The sequence below is a fragment of the Rhincodon typus genome, chromosome 11 (assembly GCF_021869965.1).
Source record: "Rhincodon typus isolate 14 chromosome 11, sRhiTyp1.1, whole genome shotgun sequence".
NCBI classification, from domain to species: Eukaryota; Metazoa; Chordata; class Chondrichthyes; order Orectolobiformes; family Rhincodontidae; genus Rhincodon; species Rhincodon typus.
In genome coordinates, this window is record NC_063342.1 from 15,979,795 (window position 1) to 15,999,585 (window position 19,791).

General features: G+C 39.8%; 1 protein-coding gene across 1 annotated transcript in view; it reads left to right on the forward strand.

Moving 5' to 3' along the window:
- The window catches only part of LOC109934963 (E3 ubiquitin-protein ligase TTC3), an 88,237-nt gene that overhangs the window by 5,211 nt on the left and 63,235 nt on the right, over window positions 1-19,791 (forward strand). Inside the window, exons 2-7 of the mRNA XM_048602915.1 lie at window positions 5,661-5,737; window positions 7,084-7,132; window positions 10,431-10,590; window positions 14,891-14,978; window positions 18,029-18,082; window positions 19,644-19,773. Of these exons, the coding sequence (XP_048458872.1) occupies window positions 5,672-5,737; window positions 7,084-7,132; window positions 10,431-10,590; window positions 14,891-14,978; window positions 18,029-18,082; window positions 19,644-19,773 (547 nt within the window). The 5' untranslated portion in view covers window positions 5,661-5,671. The remainder of the gene's footprint in view (window positions 1-5,660; window positions 5,738-7,083; window positions 7,133-10,430; window positions 10,591-14,890; window positions 14,979-18,028; window positions 18,083-19,643; window positions 19,774-19,791) is intronic.

Here is a 19,791-nt window from a genome sequence, read left to right on the forward strand (position 1 = left end):
GCCCAGGATGGACATGTCGTCTGAGGAATGGGAGGGGGAGTTGAAATGGTTCGCGACTGGGAGGTGCAGTTGTTTATTGCGAACCGAGCGTAGGTGTTCAGCAAAGCGGTCCCCAAGCCTCCGCTTGGTTTCCCCGATGTTGAGGAGGCCACAACGGGTACAGTGGATGCAGTATACCACATTAGCAGATGTGCAGGTGAACATCTGCTTGATGTGGAAAGTCTTCTTGGGGCCTGGGATGGGGGTGAGGGAGGAGGTATGGGGGCAGGTGTAGCACTTCCTGCGGTTGCAGGGAAAAGTGCCGGGTGTGGTGGGGCTGGAGGGGAGTGTGCAGCGGACAAGGGAGTCACGGAGAGGACCGCAACCTCCCCCCCTCAGTGGTCGAGAACGCCCTCCACCGTGTCTCCCGCACTTCCCGCAACTCATCCCTCACACCCCGTCCCCGCAATAACAACCAAAAAAGAATCCCCCTCGTCCTCGCGTACCACCCCACCAACCTCCAGATCCAACGCATCATCCTCCGACACTTCTGCCATCTGCAATCCGACCCCACCACCAAAGACATCCTATGATGCTGCTTGGCCTGCTGTGTTCATCCAGCTCTGCACCTTGTTGTCTCAGATTCTCCAGCATCTGCAATTCCTACTATCTCTCACTCTTGAATAAGTTTGGAGCCTGTCCTCCTCCAAAAATGAAACAGTCATCCATAGCTTGTATATTCAAAACCAAGATTGCTAGATTTCAAAATATTAAAGGCTATGAAAAATGTGGTGCTATTGTGGAAAAATAGCATTGAGATCAGTCATCAGCCATGATCAAGTTGAATGGCAACGTATTTTTATTCAACTATTCTCGGAAGAAATTTTCATTCCACATGAGATTGATCACCACTCTGTCATGTCATGTTTTCTGTGTGAAGTGGCAGTTCATGTGAAGCTGAAGTCTGTTCATAAAGGACGAAATATTTTAGCACTCATTATTTTTCTTCTAAATGTTACCTATTACGTCTAAACAACCTTTCTTCCATATAGACTATGTCAGATCAGATCTATTATTCAAAACTTAAGAATTATTAAATGTTTTGCCTCTCCATCCCTTTTGTAAATACTTACACATGTTTTTAAGATCGTTGCATTTAACTACATTTTAATTTCACCATTTATCTTGCTCTATTTAATTTGATGCTCTGAAAACTAGATTATGAGCATTTGTCCGATTGGCTCCCCTTTACTAAAAAAAAAGTTTGATAAAATTGTATGCCTTAATTGAAATTCACACAAGTAAGAATTATTTGGCTGTACCATCAGTATTTGTCATTTGAAGTTTAGTAGTGGAGCTATTCAAACATATATAGCATCCATGAATTATAATAGAAGATCGATGTACGATATCTTTGATTTTTTAAAAATTTTGTACGCTTCCTTGTTCTGGCTGCAAGAATATTGTTACAGTATTACTGTCTTGTGACTCAAGTAGGTGGAAATGTATCAGCAATAGAAACAGAAGCTGAATTGTATAGTATATGAATGTGAACTTGCATGTTGGCAGCCTGCTTTTGAATGGAAAGTGAAACTTGAAAAAACTGTATCTTCAGTTTTGATTTTGAGTGACAGCGAATCATGTAACAATGAAACCACTATCTGTGGCACCAAACTCGAATATGAGGATGGAGTTACAATAACATTATGCACTTCTGCCAGCTTGTTATATGCACCAATAGAACTGATGTATGTAATGTGATTGCTGTAATGTTCCTTTTTCCAGGGCAAACTGAGTAAACATGTCTTCCAGCATCAGCATTCTCTAGCTGTAGATAGTCAGAATTTAGGGAAACAGTAGTACAAGGTAAAATCCTTAATCTCTTGTGAAAAGGTCAAGAAGAAATGATGCAGTAGTATTTGGGTTCAGTGGTGTTTAACATGGAGAAATGACGAGTTTAGTTGTGGGGTGTGGGATTTGGGAAACACTCATCCATAGCCAGAATATTCTTCCTCAGATAAGGAGACCAGAACTGCACTCAAGGTTCTTGGAATTAAAAACAAATTTGCTGGAAATCTCAGCAGGTCTGGCAGCATCTGTGAAGGAAAAAACAGAGTTAACGTTTTGGGTCCAATGACCCTTCCTCAGAACTTCATGTTCTTGGTGTAGTTTCACCAAATTCCAGTACAGTTACAGCAAGACATCCCTGCTCTTGTACTTGAAAACTATCTCTAATAAGGCCAATATACTATTTTTCTCCTTCACTACCTGCTGTAACAGCATGCTTACTGGTGTACAAGAATACCCAGATTTCGTTGCACCTTTCCCTTTCCCAATCTGTTGCCATTCAGATAGTCTGCCTTCCCGCCTTTGTTACCAAAATGGGTGACCTGAAGTATTTCCAAATTATACTTTATCTGCCATGCATTTGTCCACCCGCTCAACTTGTCCAAATCGTACTGAAGCATCTCAGCAACCTCTTCACAGATTTCCCCTCCCAGATTTGTGTCATCTGAAAAATTGGGAGATATTATATTTATTTCCCTCATCTAAATCATTAATATGCATTGTGAATAGCTGGAGTCCAAGCCCTGTTGCCTGCAGTACCCCACTAGTCACTGCCTGCCATTTGAAAAAAGCCCATTTATTCTTGTTCCTTGTTTTCTGTCTACCAACCAGTTCTCTGTCCATGTCATTACACTATCCCCAATTCCTTGCACTCTAATTTTTCATGTTAATTTCCTATGTGACCTTATCAAAAGCCTTCTGAAAGACCAAGTAACCTGCAACCACTGACTTCCCCTTATCAAGTCTACTAGTTACATCCTTTAAAAAAAATCCAATGGATTTGTCAGGCATTATTTCTCTTTCATAAATCCATGCTGACTATCTCCAATCTTGTCACTGTTTCCTAAGCCTATCATTTTACGATGACAGATATGATATATTGAAAACATTTGTTTTTAACAGTTTGGACTTTAACCTAGTAGCATACGGATTTGGTCTGTTTGTGTGAAGGGGTTTAATATTTGTCTAAGTCAGTAATTTCAAGACCATGATGTTAAACCAGTATGTATCAGAGGGCAGATAACAGAAGCCCACCTTAAAGATTATGGATGTTTGTTTATATTATGGAGTTTTATGACAGCAGAGAAAAAAACATTGGAAATGCATTAGTCTTGGGTTTGAGTAATCAAGGACTGATATTTGCTTAAAGCTTTTGGGCAATTCCAGGGAGATCAGACTGAAGTCTTATATAAGAACTGTTTTTACGAGAAAAAGGAGGTTGGGGCAGTTGAGGGATTTACTTCAATTTAAGGATCTAAATTGTGAGAGGATCCAGGGAGAGCTAGCTAATTGGATTCATAATTGACTCGATTGAAGGAAGCAGAGGGTGCCTGTTGAAGGTTATTTCTCGCACTGGAGGCCTGTGACTTGGGTGTGCCACAGGGGTCGGTGCTGGGATCTTTGTTATCTGTTATTTACATAAATGATCTGGATGTTAATGTACAAGGCATGATTAGTAAGTTTGCAGATGATACAAAAATTGATAGTGAAGAAGGTTATCAAAAAATAGAGGGATCTTGATCAGATAGGGAAGTGGGCTGAGGATTGGCAAATGCAGTTCAATACAGATATGTTTGAGGTGTTGCACTTTGGAAAGTCAACCCAAGGTAGGACTTATACAGTAAATGGTAAGGTCCTGAGGAGTGTTGTGGAACAGAGGGATCTAGGAGTACAAGTACGTAGTTCGTTGAAAGCAGTGTCACAGGTGGACAGGGTGGTGAAGAAGGCATTTAGCATGCTGGTCTTCATCGGTCGAGGCATTGAGTGTATGAGTTGGGATGTTATGTTACAGTTGTATAAGTCATTGATGAGGCCGCACTTGGAGTATTGTGTACAGTTTTGGTCACCCTGTTATAGGAAAGACATCGTTAAACTGGAAAGTGTGCAAACAGGATTAATGAGGATGTTGCCAGGTCTAGTGTGCCTGAGTTATAGGGCGAGGTTGACTAGGGCAGGACTTTATTCCTTGGAACATAGGAGAATGATGGGGGGACCTTATTGAGGTGTATAAAGTCAAGAGGAGCATAGATAGGATGAATGTGTAGGGATGGGAATAGAAAACTAGAGGGCATAGGTTTAAGGTGAGAGGGGAAAGATTTAAGAAGGACCTGAGGAGCAACTTCTTCACACAGAGTGGTGCTTGTATGGAATGGGCTGCTGGAGAAAGTGGTTGAGGTAGGTACAATAGCAACATTTAAAAAACATTTGGATAGGTACATGGATGGGAAGGGTTTAGAGGGATACAAACCAAATGCAGACAATTGGAACTAGCTGAGTGGGCACTATGGTCAGCACGGACCAGTTTGGGCCGAAGGGCCGGTTTCCACGCTGTATTACTTTATGACTGTATAAAGACTTCACAGCTCACAAGTCCAAAACTGGCAGCATTGTTTAACATCTACAAGGAATACGACAGCAACTCACTAAAGTTCCTCACAAAGCACATCTCAAACTGGTGACCTCTACCACCCAAAAAGACAAAGACAGTAGGTGAATGGTAAAACCAATTCCTGCAAATTCCATTTCAAGTCATGCAGCAGCCTAACTTGGAAATATATTGTCATTCCTTCACTGTTGCTGGGTCCATATCCTAGAATTCCATACCTAACTGAATTGTATGTATAACTAACACAACATCCACTGCGGCAATTCAAGCAGGTGACTCTGCCGCCTTCTTAAGGTCATTAGAGGTGGGTGTTAAATGCTGGCTTTGCTATTGATCAAACATCTCATGAATTAAAAATAATTTTTTTTGAAAAGGATAAATATGAATCAAATATTTAGGTTTCTGACCTTTTGAAGACCGAATTTTCGGAAGAGTTGATTTTCTACTGCCTTTGGACTGAGGTGCATACTATTTCTTGAAATTTTTTTTTCAGGATGTTAGGAAGCCTTTATCCATTACCTGTATATGGTTGATCTTAGAAAATGATGGGTCTTCCCCAGTAACTGCTTCAGATCTAATGGTGGTAGGTAGGGAATCAAGGATGCCTGATTTGACTCTGGAATTTCAAGATTCAATACCTCTACACCTTGGAATAAGGATTAATGTTGGTATATTCCTGTAAATTTAAAGTTGTGACCAGGATCTATAAAAACTTCAAAGGAAGTACAACACAGAAATGCTACTTGTGTGAAAGCATTTGTGCCACTTTGAGTAATGCTGGTAACTTCTGGTGTCTTGTTTTTCGTGGGAGGTCAACAGTGTTCACAGGACAGGTTTTAGGCTTCTTTATTTTGGAAACGTAATGAGTTTAACTTTCCTCTTCCTGTCCGCAGGTCATGAGGAGAGGAGATATTGGACTATGGCAGATAGGACTGCAGTTGGCCATTTTGCCCTTCTGATTGAAGGTGATCAGGTCCAAGTCTGCCAAGGCTTTTCTCAGTGTAGTCTGTGAAAGAGCGAATGTACCTTCTTGTTGAGTTTCAAATTTTCATCCTTTGTTTAGGAGCTAATGACTGGTTTAGTTTCTTCACTCAGGTGGAGGAAGCTTCTGGTTAGCACAACTGGGAAATTGATTTCAGTGTTTGTCACCACTTGTGAGTAATGTTGTGTTCTGCAACTTAAGGTCTTTGAATTTCCTTCTGAAAATAATACAATAACGTTGTTTCAGATTCCACAAACATGGATGATTCCAGCTCAGACTCGGATGACAGTAAGCTGATCGTCCATCATCAAAGTAGATTTATGGTATGTTATTTTATATGAGGGGAGGAATCTGTTTGCTGTTATTTAAATGAAAGGTTGTGATCCTTTTTTATGTAATGTACAGAGTAACTAAGCAAAACCAATAGGCTTTGAAATTGTGAGAAAACACATACTGTTGGGAACTGCAAGCAGGTCAGTCAGCTGTATTCAGTATGCTGTATTTTACAACTTGTTAGAAATTCTTACTACATTAAGGAAATTGTTAAGATCAGGAGATTTGAAACATTCCCCTTTTGAAAGAAAATAAGTTCTTTGCTAATAATTATCTTCAAAAAGAGTATCAATAATTGAGAGTCTGGATGTTTATTCGTTGCTTCATGTGAACATAGAAAATGAACATGGAAAACTACAAATGCTGGAAGTCTGAAACAAAATATAAAATGCTATAAATAGGTGATTAGTCACCATCAACTGTAAAGACAAAAGACTGAACTCTACAGACAGGGGGAAGCAACCCTTCAGTATGAATGCTGTCAAATCACCTAGGAATTTTGTCCACACTAATGAGCATCTAGTATGAGCTAGTCTGGACATGGGCTTCAGATCTTCCAACTGAGAGGAAACTGACTAGCCAGCAGCAATGCTCTTGGATGCATTTTTTTTTCCATTAAGGCATCACAGAAAACTTTACACAATAATTTGACATTGAACAGGAGGGAGGAATAAATATTTAAGGGCTTGGAGAGTGACCTTCAGGCCTATAATTGAACAGAGAAAGAAGATAGGAAGGTTTGAGGGGTTGAAAATGATATTTTTGCAGAATGATAATGCAATTAAAGAAATTGCTGATGATGGTGAATAGTGATACAGAATAAAGAGCAATAATGTCCTTGGAAATAATGGGGTCAAGCAAGTTGTGAGGTATGGATCGAAATAAACTGACACCAACTTTTAATTGTAAATAGTTCTAGTATGCTATTTAAAATCTGTAACATCTCTCCAATTTGCCACTGATGGTTAGCTCGGTGTTAAACCAGAGAGGAATAAATTGTATGTTAAATATATTCATTTTATTTCATGATTTCATTTTTATTTATCAAAACATTCTTTTATATTAAGTTTGCTTAGTTTGCTATGCTAAATCAGTGAATTGTGTAAATGTTTACTCAATTCAGTAATTCACTCACAAGGTACTTATTATTTGCTTTTGTGCAAGTAAATAGACCACTGTTAATAAATGAAGAATCCTGTCATGGATGGTACAATACTGTCAAGAAGGATTGTCCTGTTATCATTCTCCATGACAAGCCTATTTGTTTGAATGATTTATATTTCTATGTATTGGGCCTAACTACAAAGCAATAATTGTTTCTGTTGTTTTCTTTCAGAGTGAAGCAATATCTGAAAAATATTGTCAAATTAAGCCAAAAAATAATAGTAAGTGCATCAAACTATTGTAGTTTATGGTGTGTGGAGCATTCTATGTGATTTAAAACTAGATTTGCTTTACCTACATTTTCCTTTCCTTATCCTTTATTTTCAGTATTGGAACATGGCTCAGTAGGTAGTCACATCTCTCCATTGTTCAATTATAGCCTTAGACACTGAATGTCAGCAATATATTTGTGGCATCTTAGTATTAACACAATACTATTAACAGCATTAATCAAATCTTTATCTAGCATTCGTGTATCTTGTGAGGATTTCTTAGATTGAAATTGGGAACAAAAATTCTCATCCAAGTGCTTTTAGACCATTTGTATATCTCTGTGGTCTACTTCAGTTCAATAAATTTTGCACTGTTAGGGAACTTAACTATAATTATCTTGTCTACTTGACTCCAAAACACATCACACTGCATATTCACATTCTGGGTATAGACTTCTAACCAGAAATTAAGACTTAGAGGCTTGCCTGGTTGTTAGTGGTGGTTGATTGCAATCCTTAGTCTTTGGTTTGCTTGACATTTAAGCTGTATTGGAAGGCAGTAACAATGCTAATAATGATAATTATATTTGCATATTATAGAGATGTAGAGTTATGCAACAGAAAAACAGACCCTTCGACCTAAGTTTCCTAAACTTGTCTCATTTACCTGTGTTTGGCCCATATCCCTCTGAACCTTTCCCCTCCAAGAGCCTGGCTAAGTGTTTTTTAAAAGTTGTAATTGTACCCTCTTCTACCATTTCCTCTGGCAGTTCATTCCATATATGCACCACTCTCTGTATGTAAAAGTTGCCCCTTAGGTCCCCTTTGAATCTTTCCCCTCTCGCCCTAAACCTATACCCCTAATTTTGGACTCCTATACTCTGGGGAAAAGATCTTGGCTACTCACCTTATCTATGCCCCTCATGATTTTATAAACCTCTATAACCTTTAATGCCAAAAGAAATGTCTTAATTTGGTTCCTCCATATTCCTTTAAATTAGATTTAAATCTACAATTGATTTTGAATCAATTCCCTTTTGCAGAAGAAGATTCCAAACATCAGCTACCCTTTTTTATTTGGAAGTGTTTCCTAATATCAGTCCTGAAAGGTTTGTCCTGAATATTTAAGCTATGTCCTGTGGTCTTAATTTCCCAACTAGCAGAAATAGTTTATCTCTATCCTATCTATTCCCCTCAGTGTCTTGAAAACTTCATCAAATTACCACTTAAGATTGTAAAATCCAGGGAATGATAACCTTTAGAGGTTAGGTATCATTCTAGTAAAATCTTGAATGTACTCCCTTCAAAGCTAATTCTTCCTAAGATGTAGTGGGTGATAATTGTGGGTGACTATAATCAATTTAAAAAAAACTGGGAAAATCAGAATGATAGTAGTAGTCTGGATGAGGATTTCGTAGAATAAAAGCAAAATACTGTGGTTGCTGGAAATCTGAAACGCACACGCAACAAGCACACAAAAACACAATACTGGAAAGTTTCAGCAGCTCTAGCAACGTCTATGGAGACAGAAAACATTAACATTTCAAATCCAGTGAGAAACTTCCTCAGAACCTTATGTGAGGAAGTCATAGAATGCTTTCATGACAGTTTCTTAGAGTAACTTGTTCTGGAAACAACTAGCATAGTAGGCTAGGGGATAGATAATAGAGATGCATTTGCAACCAACTAAGGAGATATTTCAGAATACACACCTTCCGACTATAAAGAAAAGTTTTCCAAATTTCCGTAGATCAGACTTGAAAGTAACAAGCATATTTCCTCTATCTAAGAAGGGAGGAAGGTAGAAAACTGGAAACTGAAGGCCAGTTAATTTTGACATCTTTTGTGAGAAAAGTGTTAGAATTGATTTTTAAAAAGATTATACGTACACACAGTATCATAAAGTCTTTACAGCAAGGAAAAAGACCCTTCAGCCCATCATGACCATTCTAATCATCAGCATTTTTCAATTCTCATCCCATTTTCCAGTACTTGGCCCATTAGTGTTGTGTGCTATAGTGTTTCACGTGCTCATCTTCTAAAATGCCTTAAGAGCACCCTTTTAAGCAGCAAGTTCTAGATACCCACCACACTGTGTGAAAAACATTTTCCTCAGATCTCCTCTAAACCTCCTAATCCTTATCATAAATTGTACCACAGTTACTGACTCTTCTACAAAAGGGAGAAGTTTCTTTCTATCTACCCTATCAATGACCATCATAACTTTAAACACTTCAATCAGGTCTCCCTTCAGCCTTCTCTGCTCTAAGAAAAACAGCCCCAGCCTATATAGTCTCTCTTCCAGGATGAATTGCTCCAGCCTAGGCAACATCCTGGTGAATCTGCTCTGAAGAACTGCGAAAAACTGAACGTAATCAGAAAAAGTCAGCATGGTTTTGTCAAAAGAAATTGGCCCACCATATCCATGCTGACTTTGCTATTTTAAAGTAATCCAATCTGTCTGCACATGGTCCATACCCCTCAATTCTCTGCCTGTTCATGTGTCTGTCTAAATACCTCTTAAACTTTGCCATCATTGATGAAGCAGCTGAAGGTGGTTAGGCCAAGGACACTATCCCGAGCAATTCTTGCAGAGAGACATCCTGCAGATTGCTATATTTCTATTTCTTAAGTTGTATGTTTTATTTTTCTGAAAATCTCTTAAAACCTGTACAAAAGTACAGAAACTTTTAAATACTGTGTTCATTATAGATCTGAAATGAGGCATGTTTTGCAACAGAACGATCTTCTGTTTAAGCCATAGTGAGCGATCTGTGTAATCGCCTAATTAACAACCGAAAGAATCACAGATGCTCTAAATCAGAAACAAAAACAGAAATTGCTGGAAAAGTTCAGCCAGTCTGGCAGCATCTATAGAGAGAAATCAGAGTTAATGTTTCAGGCCATGTTCTGAGGACGGGTCAGTCAACCTGAAATGTTAATTCTGATTTTTCTCCACAGATGCTGCCAGACCTGCTAAGCTTTTCCAGCAATTCCTGTTTTTATTTGTAATTGCCTAAGTGTTCAGGTTAGTGTGGTGTTTTTAAAAAAAAATTGCCTCTTGCTGAAGAATTGGATGTCATTTTAAAAGAGGCTGTGATGCCTCACTGTAGAAAAGCTGTGTCTCTCATACTCTTCACAGCTTAGACTTCCATATGACAGAGGTCATCAGTAACGTGGATTTTTGTCAGTCCAAGAATTAGTAGTCTGTTTTGTAGCATCAGAGACACAATGCGAAAATTAAAATGCATTTTTGACATTTTCAATATTTAATCTGTTTAATTCCTTGTTCTCTTCTTTCTTTCAGTGGAAGCTGCTCACATTTGGTGCTCTGTCATTCCAGTAAATGATCAGATGCATTGGCATATAATAGCCATACACTTACTATGGCCATATTTATTTGCTCAGGCAAAAAAGATTGATCGCTATCTACAGTGGGCCTTTATAGCGAAATTCATAGATGCTGAGTAAGTCTTTGTGCTTATTGCAGGACAGTTTTGTTTTTGATTTTGCAATCTGCAATGACCTTGGTAACATAGTGGTTCATAACATGAATGTTAACCTTGCTTCTGAGTAAACCCTATGTAAGCTGTTGATTGACAGTGGATCACTGTGCTACTGATGTGCTTTAAAGTAGGAAAGAAAGGAGGAGTAAAAGAACTTTGTATTTAAATAACACCTGTTACATCCTCAAGCTGTTCCAAAGTTAAATTGATTTATTTATTGCTGTGTTGTCATTCATTGATGTAGGTCAATTTGTTGCAATTTGTGCTCCTCAAGGTCCCCCAAAGAGCTATGATATATCTTTGTGGAGTTTGTTGAGGGGATAAATGTCAGGCACAATACTGCGAGAATGACTCTCATCATCTTCAGATAGTATGAATAGAATTTTTTGTATTCATCAGGGAGTACTTTGTAGGTTTACAAGAATGATACCTAGACTTCAGGGGTTAAATTATGAGGAGAGATGCAAATTAGGCCTATTTTCTGTAGAATTTGGAAGGTTAGGGGGTGATCTGATTGAAGTCTTCAAGATATTAACAGGGAAAGACAGGGCAGATGAAGATAAATTATTTCCACTGATTGGGGATTCTAGAACCAGGAAACATAGTCCAAAATTAAGGCCAGGGCCTTTCAGGAGAGATGTTAGGAAGCACTTATACATTTGAAGAGTGATAGAGGCTTGGAGCTCTCTTCCACAAATGGCAGTTGATGCAAGTTCAGTTATTAGCTTTAAATCTGAGACAGATAAATTTTTGTTAAGCAAACATATTAAGGGATAGGTGCCAAAGGGAAGAATACAGAGCTAGAACACAGATCAGCCATGATTGTAATGGATGGCCATGATGTGGAGGTGCTAGTGTTGGACTGGGTTGGACAAAGTCAGACGTCACATGACACCAGGTTATAGTCCAACAGGTTTATTTGAAATTACGAGCTTTCGGAGTGTAGCCCCTTTGTCAGGTGAAATGTGAGAGAAGAGCACACAGATGCAGGATTAATAGGCAGAGAGATCAAGGACAGAGAAATCAAAAGATCATACAACTGGCATGAGTGGAGTGTCAAATAACAAGTCTCTGCAGGTGATCAAGAGTGTTAGACAGTCAGGCGAATGAGGCTCCAGGAATTCTTCCACAAGCCCCAAGAAGTCAGCAGCAAGCCCAGTGAGACAACTAACGAACTGGAACAGTCGACAGAGAGATCTGTGGTGCAGCAACCAAAGAGGAAAGGATCAATTTGGATCCTTCCAGATGGCCGCTGCGCTAGTCTCAACATGTATGCTCAAGCTGTCAGGAAATGCGTTAATGCCAGATTCATCAGATGCACTCACAAGATAGTGCAGAACATCACCCAAGCACAACGCAATGCCATCCATGCTCTCAAAACCAATCACAACGTTGTCATCGAACCAGCAACAAAGGAGGAGCCATCGTCATATAGAATAGAACGGACTACTGCAAAGAAGCATACCAACAACTGAACAGACATCTACCTGACGATCCGACAAAAGAACACACCCGTCAACTTAACAGAGTGATCAAGACCTTTGATCCAGACCTTCACAGTATCCTATGCACTCTCATCCCATATTCTTTTCACATAGGAGACTTTTACTGCCTTTTGAAGATGCACACAGCTAACACGTCTGGACGTCCCGTCGTATGAGGCAATGGGACCCTGTGTGAGAACCTCTCTGGCAATGTCGAGGGCATCTTGAAATCCCTTGTACAAGAAACCCCCAGCTTCTGTTGTGACACGACAGATTTCTTACAGAAACTCTGCACCCATGGACCAGTCAAACCAGGAACATTCTTCGTCACAGTGGATGTTTTGGCACTCTGTACCAGCATCCCCCACAACAATGGCATCACTGCAACAGCCTCAGTATTCAAAATCAACAACTGCCAATTTCTAGACACCATCCTACAACTCATCCGTTTCATCCCCGACCATAACGTCTTCACCGTTGACAACCAGTTCTTCATCCAGATACACGGAACAGCCATGGGAATCAAATTTGCACCCCAAAATGCCAACATTTTCATGCACGGGGTCAAGCAAGACTTCATTGCTGCGCAGGACCTCCAACCAACGCTATGCACCAGATACATCGACGACGTTTTCTTCCTTTGGATTAATGGCGAGGAATCATTGAAATGATTACATAGCGGTATCTACAAGGTTCATCCCACCATCAAACTTACCATGGTCTACTCTTAAGAATCAGTCTCATTCTTGGACACACACATCTCCATCAAGGATGGACATCTCAGTACCTCACTCTACCGCAAGCCCACAGATAACCTCTCAATGCTGCACTTCTCTAGCTTCCACCCTAAACATATTAAAGAAGCCATTCTGTACAGGCAAGCCCTGTTTATACACAGGATCTGCTCAGATGAGGAGGAGCATGACGGACACCTAACGATTTTGAAGGACGCCCTTATGAGAATGGGACACGATGCTCATTGATCACCACTTCCACCATGCCACAGTGAAAAACCTCAATGACCCCTTCAAAGGACAGACACAGGATACAACCGATAGGGCACCCTTCATCGTCTAGTACTTTCGCAGAGTGGAGAGACTATGCCATGTTCTCCGCAGCCTTCAACATGTCATCGATGACTATGAGCATTTCGCCAAGATCACCCTGCACCTCCACTTCTTGCCTTCAAACAACCACCAAACCTTAAACAGACCATTGTTTGCAGCAAACTACCCAACCTTCATGACAACATCGACCACAACACCATGCAACCCTGCCATGGCAGCCTCTACAAGACATGTCAGACCATCGACATGGATGCTACCATCACAAATAGGAATACCACCCACCACATACATGGCAGATACTAGTGACTTGGCTAATGTGGTCTATCTCATGCGCTGCAGGCAAGGTTGCCCCGAGGCATGGTAAGTTGACGAGACCATGCAGACACTGCGACAATGGATGAATGGACATTGCGCAACAATCACCAAACAGGAATGTTCCCTCTTGGTCGAGGAACACTTCAGCGGTCAAGGACATTCAGCTTCCAATCTTTGGGTAAGCGTCTTCCAAGGCGACCTTCGAGATACACAACAATGCAAAATTGCCAAGCAGAAACTGATAGCCAGGTTCCATACTCATGAAGATGGCCTCAACCATGATCTTAGGTTCATGTCATGCTACATGCGACCCCACCATACTGTTGTCTATATGTAAAACTTTCCTTACTCTCCTGTTTTGACACCATCACCTTGATAAATTATGATCTCTCTACCTTAGTTTGTACGGTTTTGGATTACTTATTACTTTGGTCAGACCTTCGGTATGTGACTCTTATACATATCATGTTATTCCTGTCATTTAGTTCGTCTCCAGCACCACCTTATTTTTAATTTTTTGTAATTATCTCTCTGCCTCATTTAATCGGATTCAATGTCATCCCTTCGCTTGTTATTCAGCTACTGACAGTTTACTCACACCGTCTAACACTCTTGGTCACCTGCAGAGACTTAATGTTCAACACTCCACTCATGCCAGTTGTATGATCTTTTGGTCTGTCTGCTCTTGATCTGTCTGCCTGTAAATTCTGCAACTGTGTGCTCTTCTCTCTCACTTCACCTGATGAAGGGGCTGTGCTCCGAAAACTTGTGATTTCAAGTAAACCTGTTGGACTATAACCTGGTGTTGTGTGACTTCTGGCAGTGGATGGCAGAATAGGCTTGAGAGGTTGAATAGCTTACTGCTGTTGCTATGTTCCTATGCAACAGTGTGTCTATTAACCATGTAGTGCTAACTTTGTTTACCTTGATTAGGTTCTTATCCTTGATGTTAAATAATTTGTGACTTGAATTGATATCCAGAATTTTGGTTTGCATCATTCTGGATGACTGGAATGAAAGTCTCCACATTTAACTGTACTTGTAAGTGACATGAAATTACCAGATTACTGTCTGTGTTGACCCAAATTTAGTACTAATTCCTTTCATCATCCTAGACGGAAGTGACAATTTAGCTGAGAATAAAACAAATCATGCTAATGGTTCTTCAAAAGTCAGATACGGCATGTTTGCGAAACTTTAAACTTTATTCCATAGTCATCCCTTGCTATGAGTAATAAGGTGCTTAGGAAGGAATTTGGGTGACTGGAATTCATAAAAATGTTCTACTTTTTTTATTTTAACAAGTGATTGGCAAATATTCAGACAGCATTTGAAAATTAAAAATTATGGGTAAAAAATGCAGAAGCTTCAATGTTTAATTTGCATTTTTTCCAGGAATTATGATGTCTTTGAAATGAATGTGGTAAAGCTACAAAATATTGAGCTTCTGGAAACAGTGATTGAGGCAATAGGGAAACATCACGTAAGTACATTTTTTAATTTACATTTTTGGGAATTTTCCTGTTGAAAATATTTTGTCTGTTGACTAAAGATGAACCAGTAATTAGAAACAGAATTGTTTATGGTTCTGGGATTTTTGAACCAGTAAATGTTGGTTTCTGGGGAGTCAGTGGAAAAGGGTTTATCAAGGAACAAAATGGAGCCAGGTGGGACAAGTGACGTCAAAAATGTGCAAAATCATCATGATCCTTGCAGCAGGAATTTTAATGTAATATCATGGCTATTTTCCTTTGTGACGTTTATGCTAATTAATCTGGTCTTAGTTACTTGAATTCAATTTGAAAGAAATTTACAATGTTAACGGTGATTGCAATAAGAGTGAGCCCTCATGGTGGTTGTAAAAGAGAACCTAAAGGACCAGGTATGCCCTTGTTGCCTGGTTTTGTCTTTGTCTGACTCCAGTTCTACAGCACTTACAGTTGATTGTGCTCTGAAATGCAATTGCTAGCCTTGGCTGGAATGTCAACACAGAGTCACAAAGGTCTGCAGCAGGCCTTTCAGCTCACTGAGTTTGCACAAGTCAAAAACAAGAACCTAGTTGTTCTAATCCTATATTCCAGCATTTGGCCTGTAGCTATGCCTGCTTTGGTATCACAAGTGTACAGTTCTGGTCAGCGTGCTATAGGAAGGATATTATTAAAGTGGAGAGGGTGCAGAAAAGATTTACGAGGATATTGCTGGGACTGGAGGGTTTGAGTTCTAAGGGAAGGCTGGATAAGCTGGGACCTTTTTTCATTGGAGCATAGGAGGTTTGAGGTGTGACCTTATAGAGGTTTATAAAATCGTAAAGGGCATAGATAAGGTGAATAGCAAAGTCTGTTCTCTTGAGTTGGGAGTTAAAATTTTAAGGGGAGAGGTGAAAGATTTAAAAGAGTCCTGAGGGCAATGTTTTTGCACAGGATGGTTTGTATGTGGAATGATCTGCCAGAGGAAGTGGTAGATGCAGGTACAGTTACGACTTTGAAGAGACATTTAAATAGGTACATGAATAGGAAAAGTTTAGGAGGATATGAGTCAAGTGCAGGTAAATGGGACAAATTAGTTTGGGAAACTTAGTTGACATGGATGATTTGGACCAGAGGGTCTGTTTCATGCTATTTAACTGTATGACTCTATATCTAAATACTTCTAAAATTTTATAAGGGTTTCTGCCTCTACCACTCTTTCAGTCAGTGAGTTCCAGATTCCCACCATCCTCTGGGTGAAAAAAATCTTTACTCACATCCCCACTAAACCACCACAACCTTACCTGAAATGTATTTGGTCACTGATCCACTCACCAAGGGAAAATGTTTCTTCCCATCTCCCCTGTCTTATACCACACAATTTTGAACATCTCAATCATGTTCTGTCTTGGTCTCCTCTACTCCTAGGAAAACTACCCCTGTCTATCCAATCTCTTGTCTTATCTAAAACTCTCCAGTCCAGACAGAATTCTGGAAAATCTCTCTGCACCCTCTGCAATGCATCACATCCCTCTGATAATGTGGATTCCAGAACTGCACATAACATTCTAGCTATGGCCCAAACAACATTTTACGCTATTCCAGCATCACCACCTTGTTCTTAAACTCCATACTTGTAAACTCTATGCCTCTACTAATAAAGGTAAGTGTCCCGCATGCATTCTCAACTACTTTATCTACCTGCCCCACTACCTTAAGAGATTGGTGGACGTGCGCACAAAGGTCCCTCTGCTTCTTGGTGCTTCTTAGGGTCCTACCATCCATCATGTATTCTCTTGCCTTGCTTGTCCTGTCCAATTGCATCACCTCCAATGTATCAGGATTGAATTCCATTTGCCACTGATAATCCCATCTGACCAGCCTAATTGTATCCTATTATAATCTGAGGCTATCCTCTTCAATATGTACCACCTCACTAATTTTTGTATCATCTGTGAATGTGAACTTACTGATCAACCCTCCCTCGTTCAAGTCTACATGTACCACAAACATCAAAGGCCCAACAGTTGCTGAGGAACTCCGGTGGACACAGCCTTCAGATCACAAAGACATGCCTCGACCATCACTTTCTGTTTTCTGCTATTCAGCCAATTCTGTATCCAATTTGCCAACATCCCAAGGGTATTTTTTTTAATTGATGCTGCCGCAATCAGGCATGAAATTTCTTCTGCAGAGAGGAAAGACATTGCCCCTAATTTCGTCAACTGATGTCTGGTGATTTATTTTGATGAGTTTCTGTTCATTAGAAAAAGAATCTTGCCTGTGATGCCCGTCTATTGTTGGTTGTTATCTCTCTAAGAAGAATATAATGACAAAATGCTGTAAGGAATATTCTGGAGAACTTTACCTCTTGACACTTTCCCAGCAACGTGTGTTACTTCTGGAATGAGGGGAAAAATTAGAATTGCATTCCAATAAAACAAAATCATGGGCTTGTATATGGTGTTTCATAGTGATTTTAGTAATGTTTAAGTGTATGCAATGTGTTAGTTGGTTAATGGACAGCCAGGTCCAACACACAGCAAAATGACAAATGACCAGATAATTTTAGTTTAGTACTGAGAGGATTGTAATTGTTGGCCAAGACGCTACAAGCGCCTTCGATTTTTTTTTTTGTTGTTCTTTGATAGGACATATGCATTACAGGGAAGAATAGCTTTTATTGCTAATCCTCAAATGCCCTCGAACCAAGAGGCTTGCTCGGCCTTTTCGTACAGCTCTTAAAATTGTACTGTTAGATCTTTAATGTGTCCCTTTGAGAACTTACAAGTTATCAGTTTAAATATGATCCAAAAGATAACACTAATAATTGTGGAGCACTCACACAGTAATCCATTAAAGTGGCAGCCAAGATTATGTTCAAATTTCTAATCAGACTCGAGCTCTCCACCTGTTTCAGTGAGTAGGGCACTGCTTTACTGCCAAGACCAACAATTCATCTACAGGAGATTGTACTTTTATCTGTACTGGAACATTGCTGAAGTTTTAAAAATCCACTACAAGTAAATTTGAGAAACTTGATTATGTTTTAAATTTTCTTTTGCAGCATTCTACAGCATTTCTACCCTGTTTATTAGATTTATGGGATAAAGTGCATAAGGTGAGTAAAGTGCGTAGATAATTGACTTCTTGGAGCAATTAATAACTTGCATGTAGTTATTTGCAAAGAACTTAAATCGCGTTATTAAGTCACGTCATTTGACCTAAATCAAACTGCTGAATAGTAAAGAAATAGAATCTTTATTGGGTGAATTTTTGACCTATCTTCAAGGTGCAGTCTTGGTGTCCAAAGTAGAATTTTAACAGATGTCCAGATGTAAAATATTTGCTAAGGGAATGGAGACAGTAAGCTTTCCTGTCTTTGAGCATTTCTGTGTACTTCATAAATTGCTATCTACAAAACAACCTCAATGGTAATGGTTCTGAAACTTCTGTAGCCAAAAGACACACAGCAGAGTGCCTACCAGTCCCATGTCTCTCATGTTTTGCTTTGCATTGGAAAAATCCTCAGCAGAATTAATAGGAAGCATGGCAAATCAATTGGTGAGGCTTCAGTAGGACGAAATCTGCTTCCAAAATGGTCAACTTCAGCCTTTTGAAGTGGGCTGGCTCCATGTTCAGTCAGTTCTTCCTCCTTGTTTGCAGTCCTTCGAGTGTTGGAAATCCAATTTTGCAAAGTTATGCACTCTAATAATAACATTAATCTTGCTTGATTAATGTTATAGCTCATGCTCGGTTGGCTCATGCCACGCACGTAGCTGGTTTGGTTATGTAATAGAATAAAGGTCCTGGCGTGGTCTGCCATATGACCTTGCCTGTGACTATTCCACATGTTCCCTGGAAGACCCTCATGGACAACAGGTTGAGAATCACTGTTGTCTGAAATGTCCAAATATTATATATCAACTCAAACTTGAAGACTTGCAAATTATTGAAAACCTTTGTGAAAATGGTGGGGAGCCCATCTACCAATGGAGAGTTGGCGGCAACCCTGTACCAGCTGTTTTCAGGCATCCAGAAGGGGTATAATCACAATCAGACGCCAACCTTTTTGAGCATTCTCCCTGCCTTTGATGATCATTTCTTCCCCCCTATTCCCCTCTCTCAGAAATCCTGCTGGAGAGCAGGTGTCAGAGGCTGACCGCTGTCCAGAATTAGCCGGACTCTGGGACCAGTGGACACCAGTCAGTTTTTGCATTGTGGCCTGCTTGACGTGGGCTGACGCTGAAGCCTCTGCAACCTGTGAGTCGAGCAGGATTATTGAAGGCCCCAGTGAAGAATAGAAAGAGGGCGCAACATGGAGGGCCCTCACATTCTAGGGCCTACCCAGCAGGTTTTTCTTGGCAGTGGTGTGACACTTACATCTTGTTAAATACCTTCAAATTCCCAAAGAGGGGCCTGATTTGACCTCTGAAAGGAATGTTACCCTCGAGCCTTCTTAGTCTGGAACAAATAAGAAGGAGGTAGCATTCAGTGCCTGTGTATGTGTGTATTGACCATTAACTCTGACACTCACCAGATTCTGTTGAGTATTTCCAGCATTTTCTATTTTTATATGACACTAATTAATGTCATTTAATTTCACAATATTTGTTTGCCTGATGCTGAAGATGGGCAGAAAAAATGTAGTTTCTGCAAGTCTTTTCATTTCCTTTACACAGATTAATTGTGACCTCGATGGTGTCATTGATATGATAGAAAAGACAGGAGAATTTAATAGTCTGCGTGGTGAAGTGAACTCTGGAACAAAACGATCACGGATGTCAGCTATTGCGATTATCTGCTTTCAGTGTAAGTAGTCTCAGAACA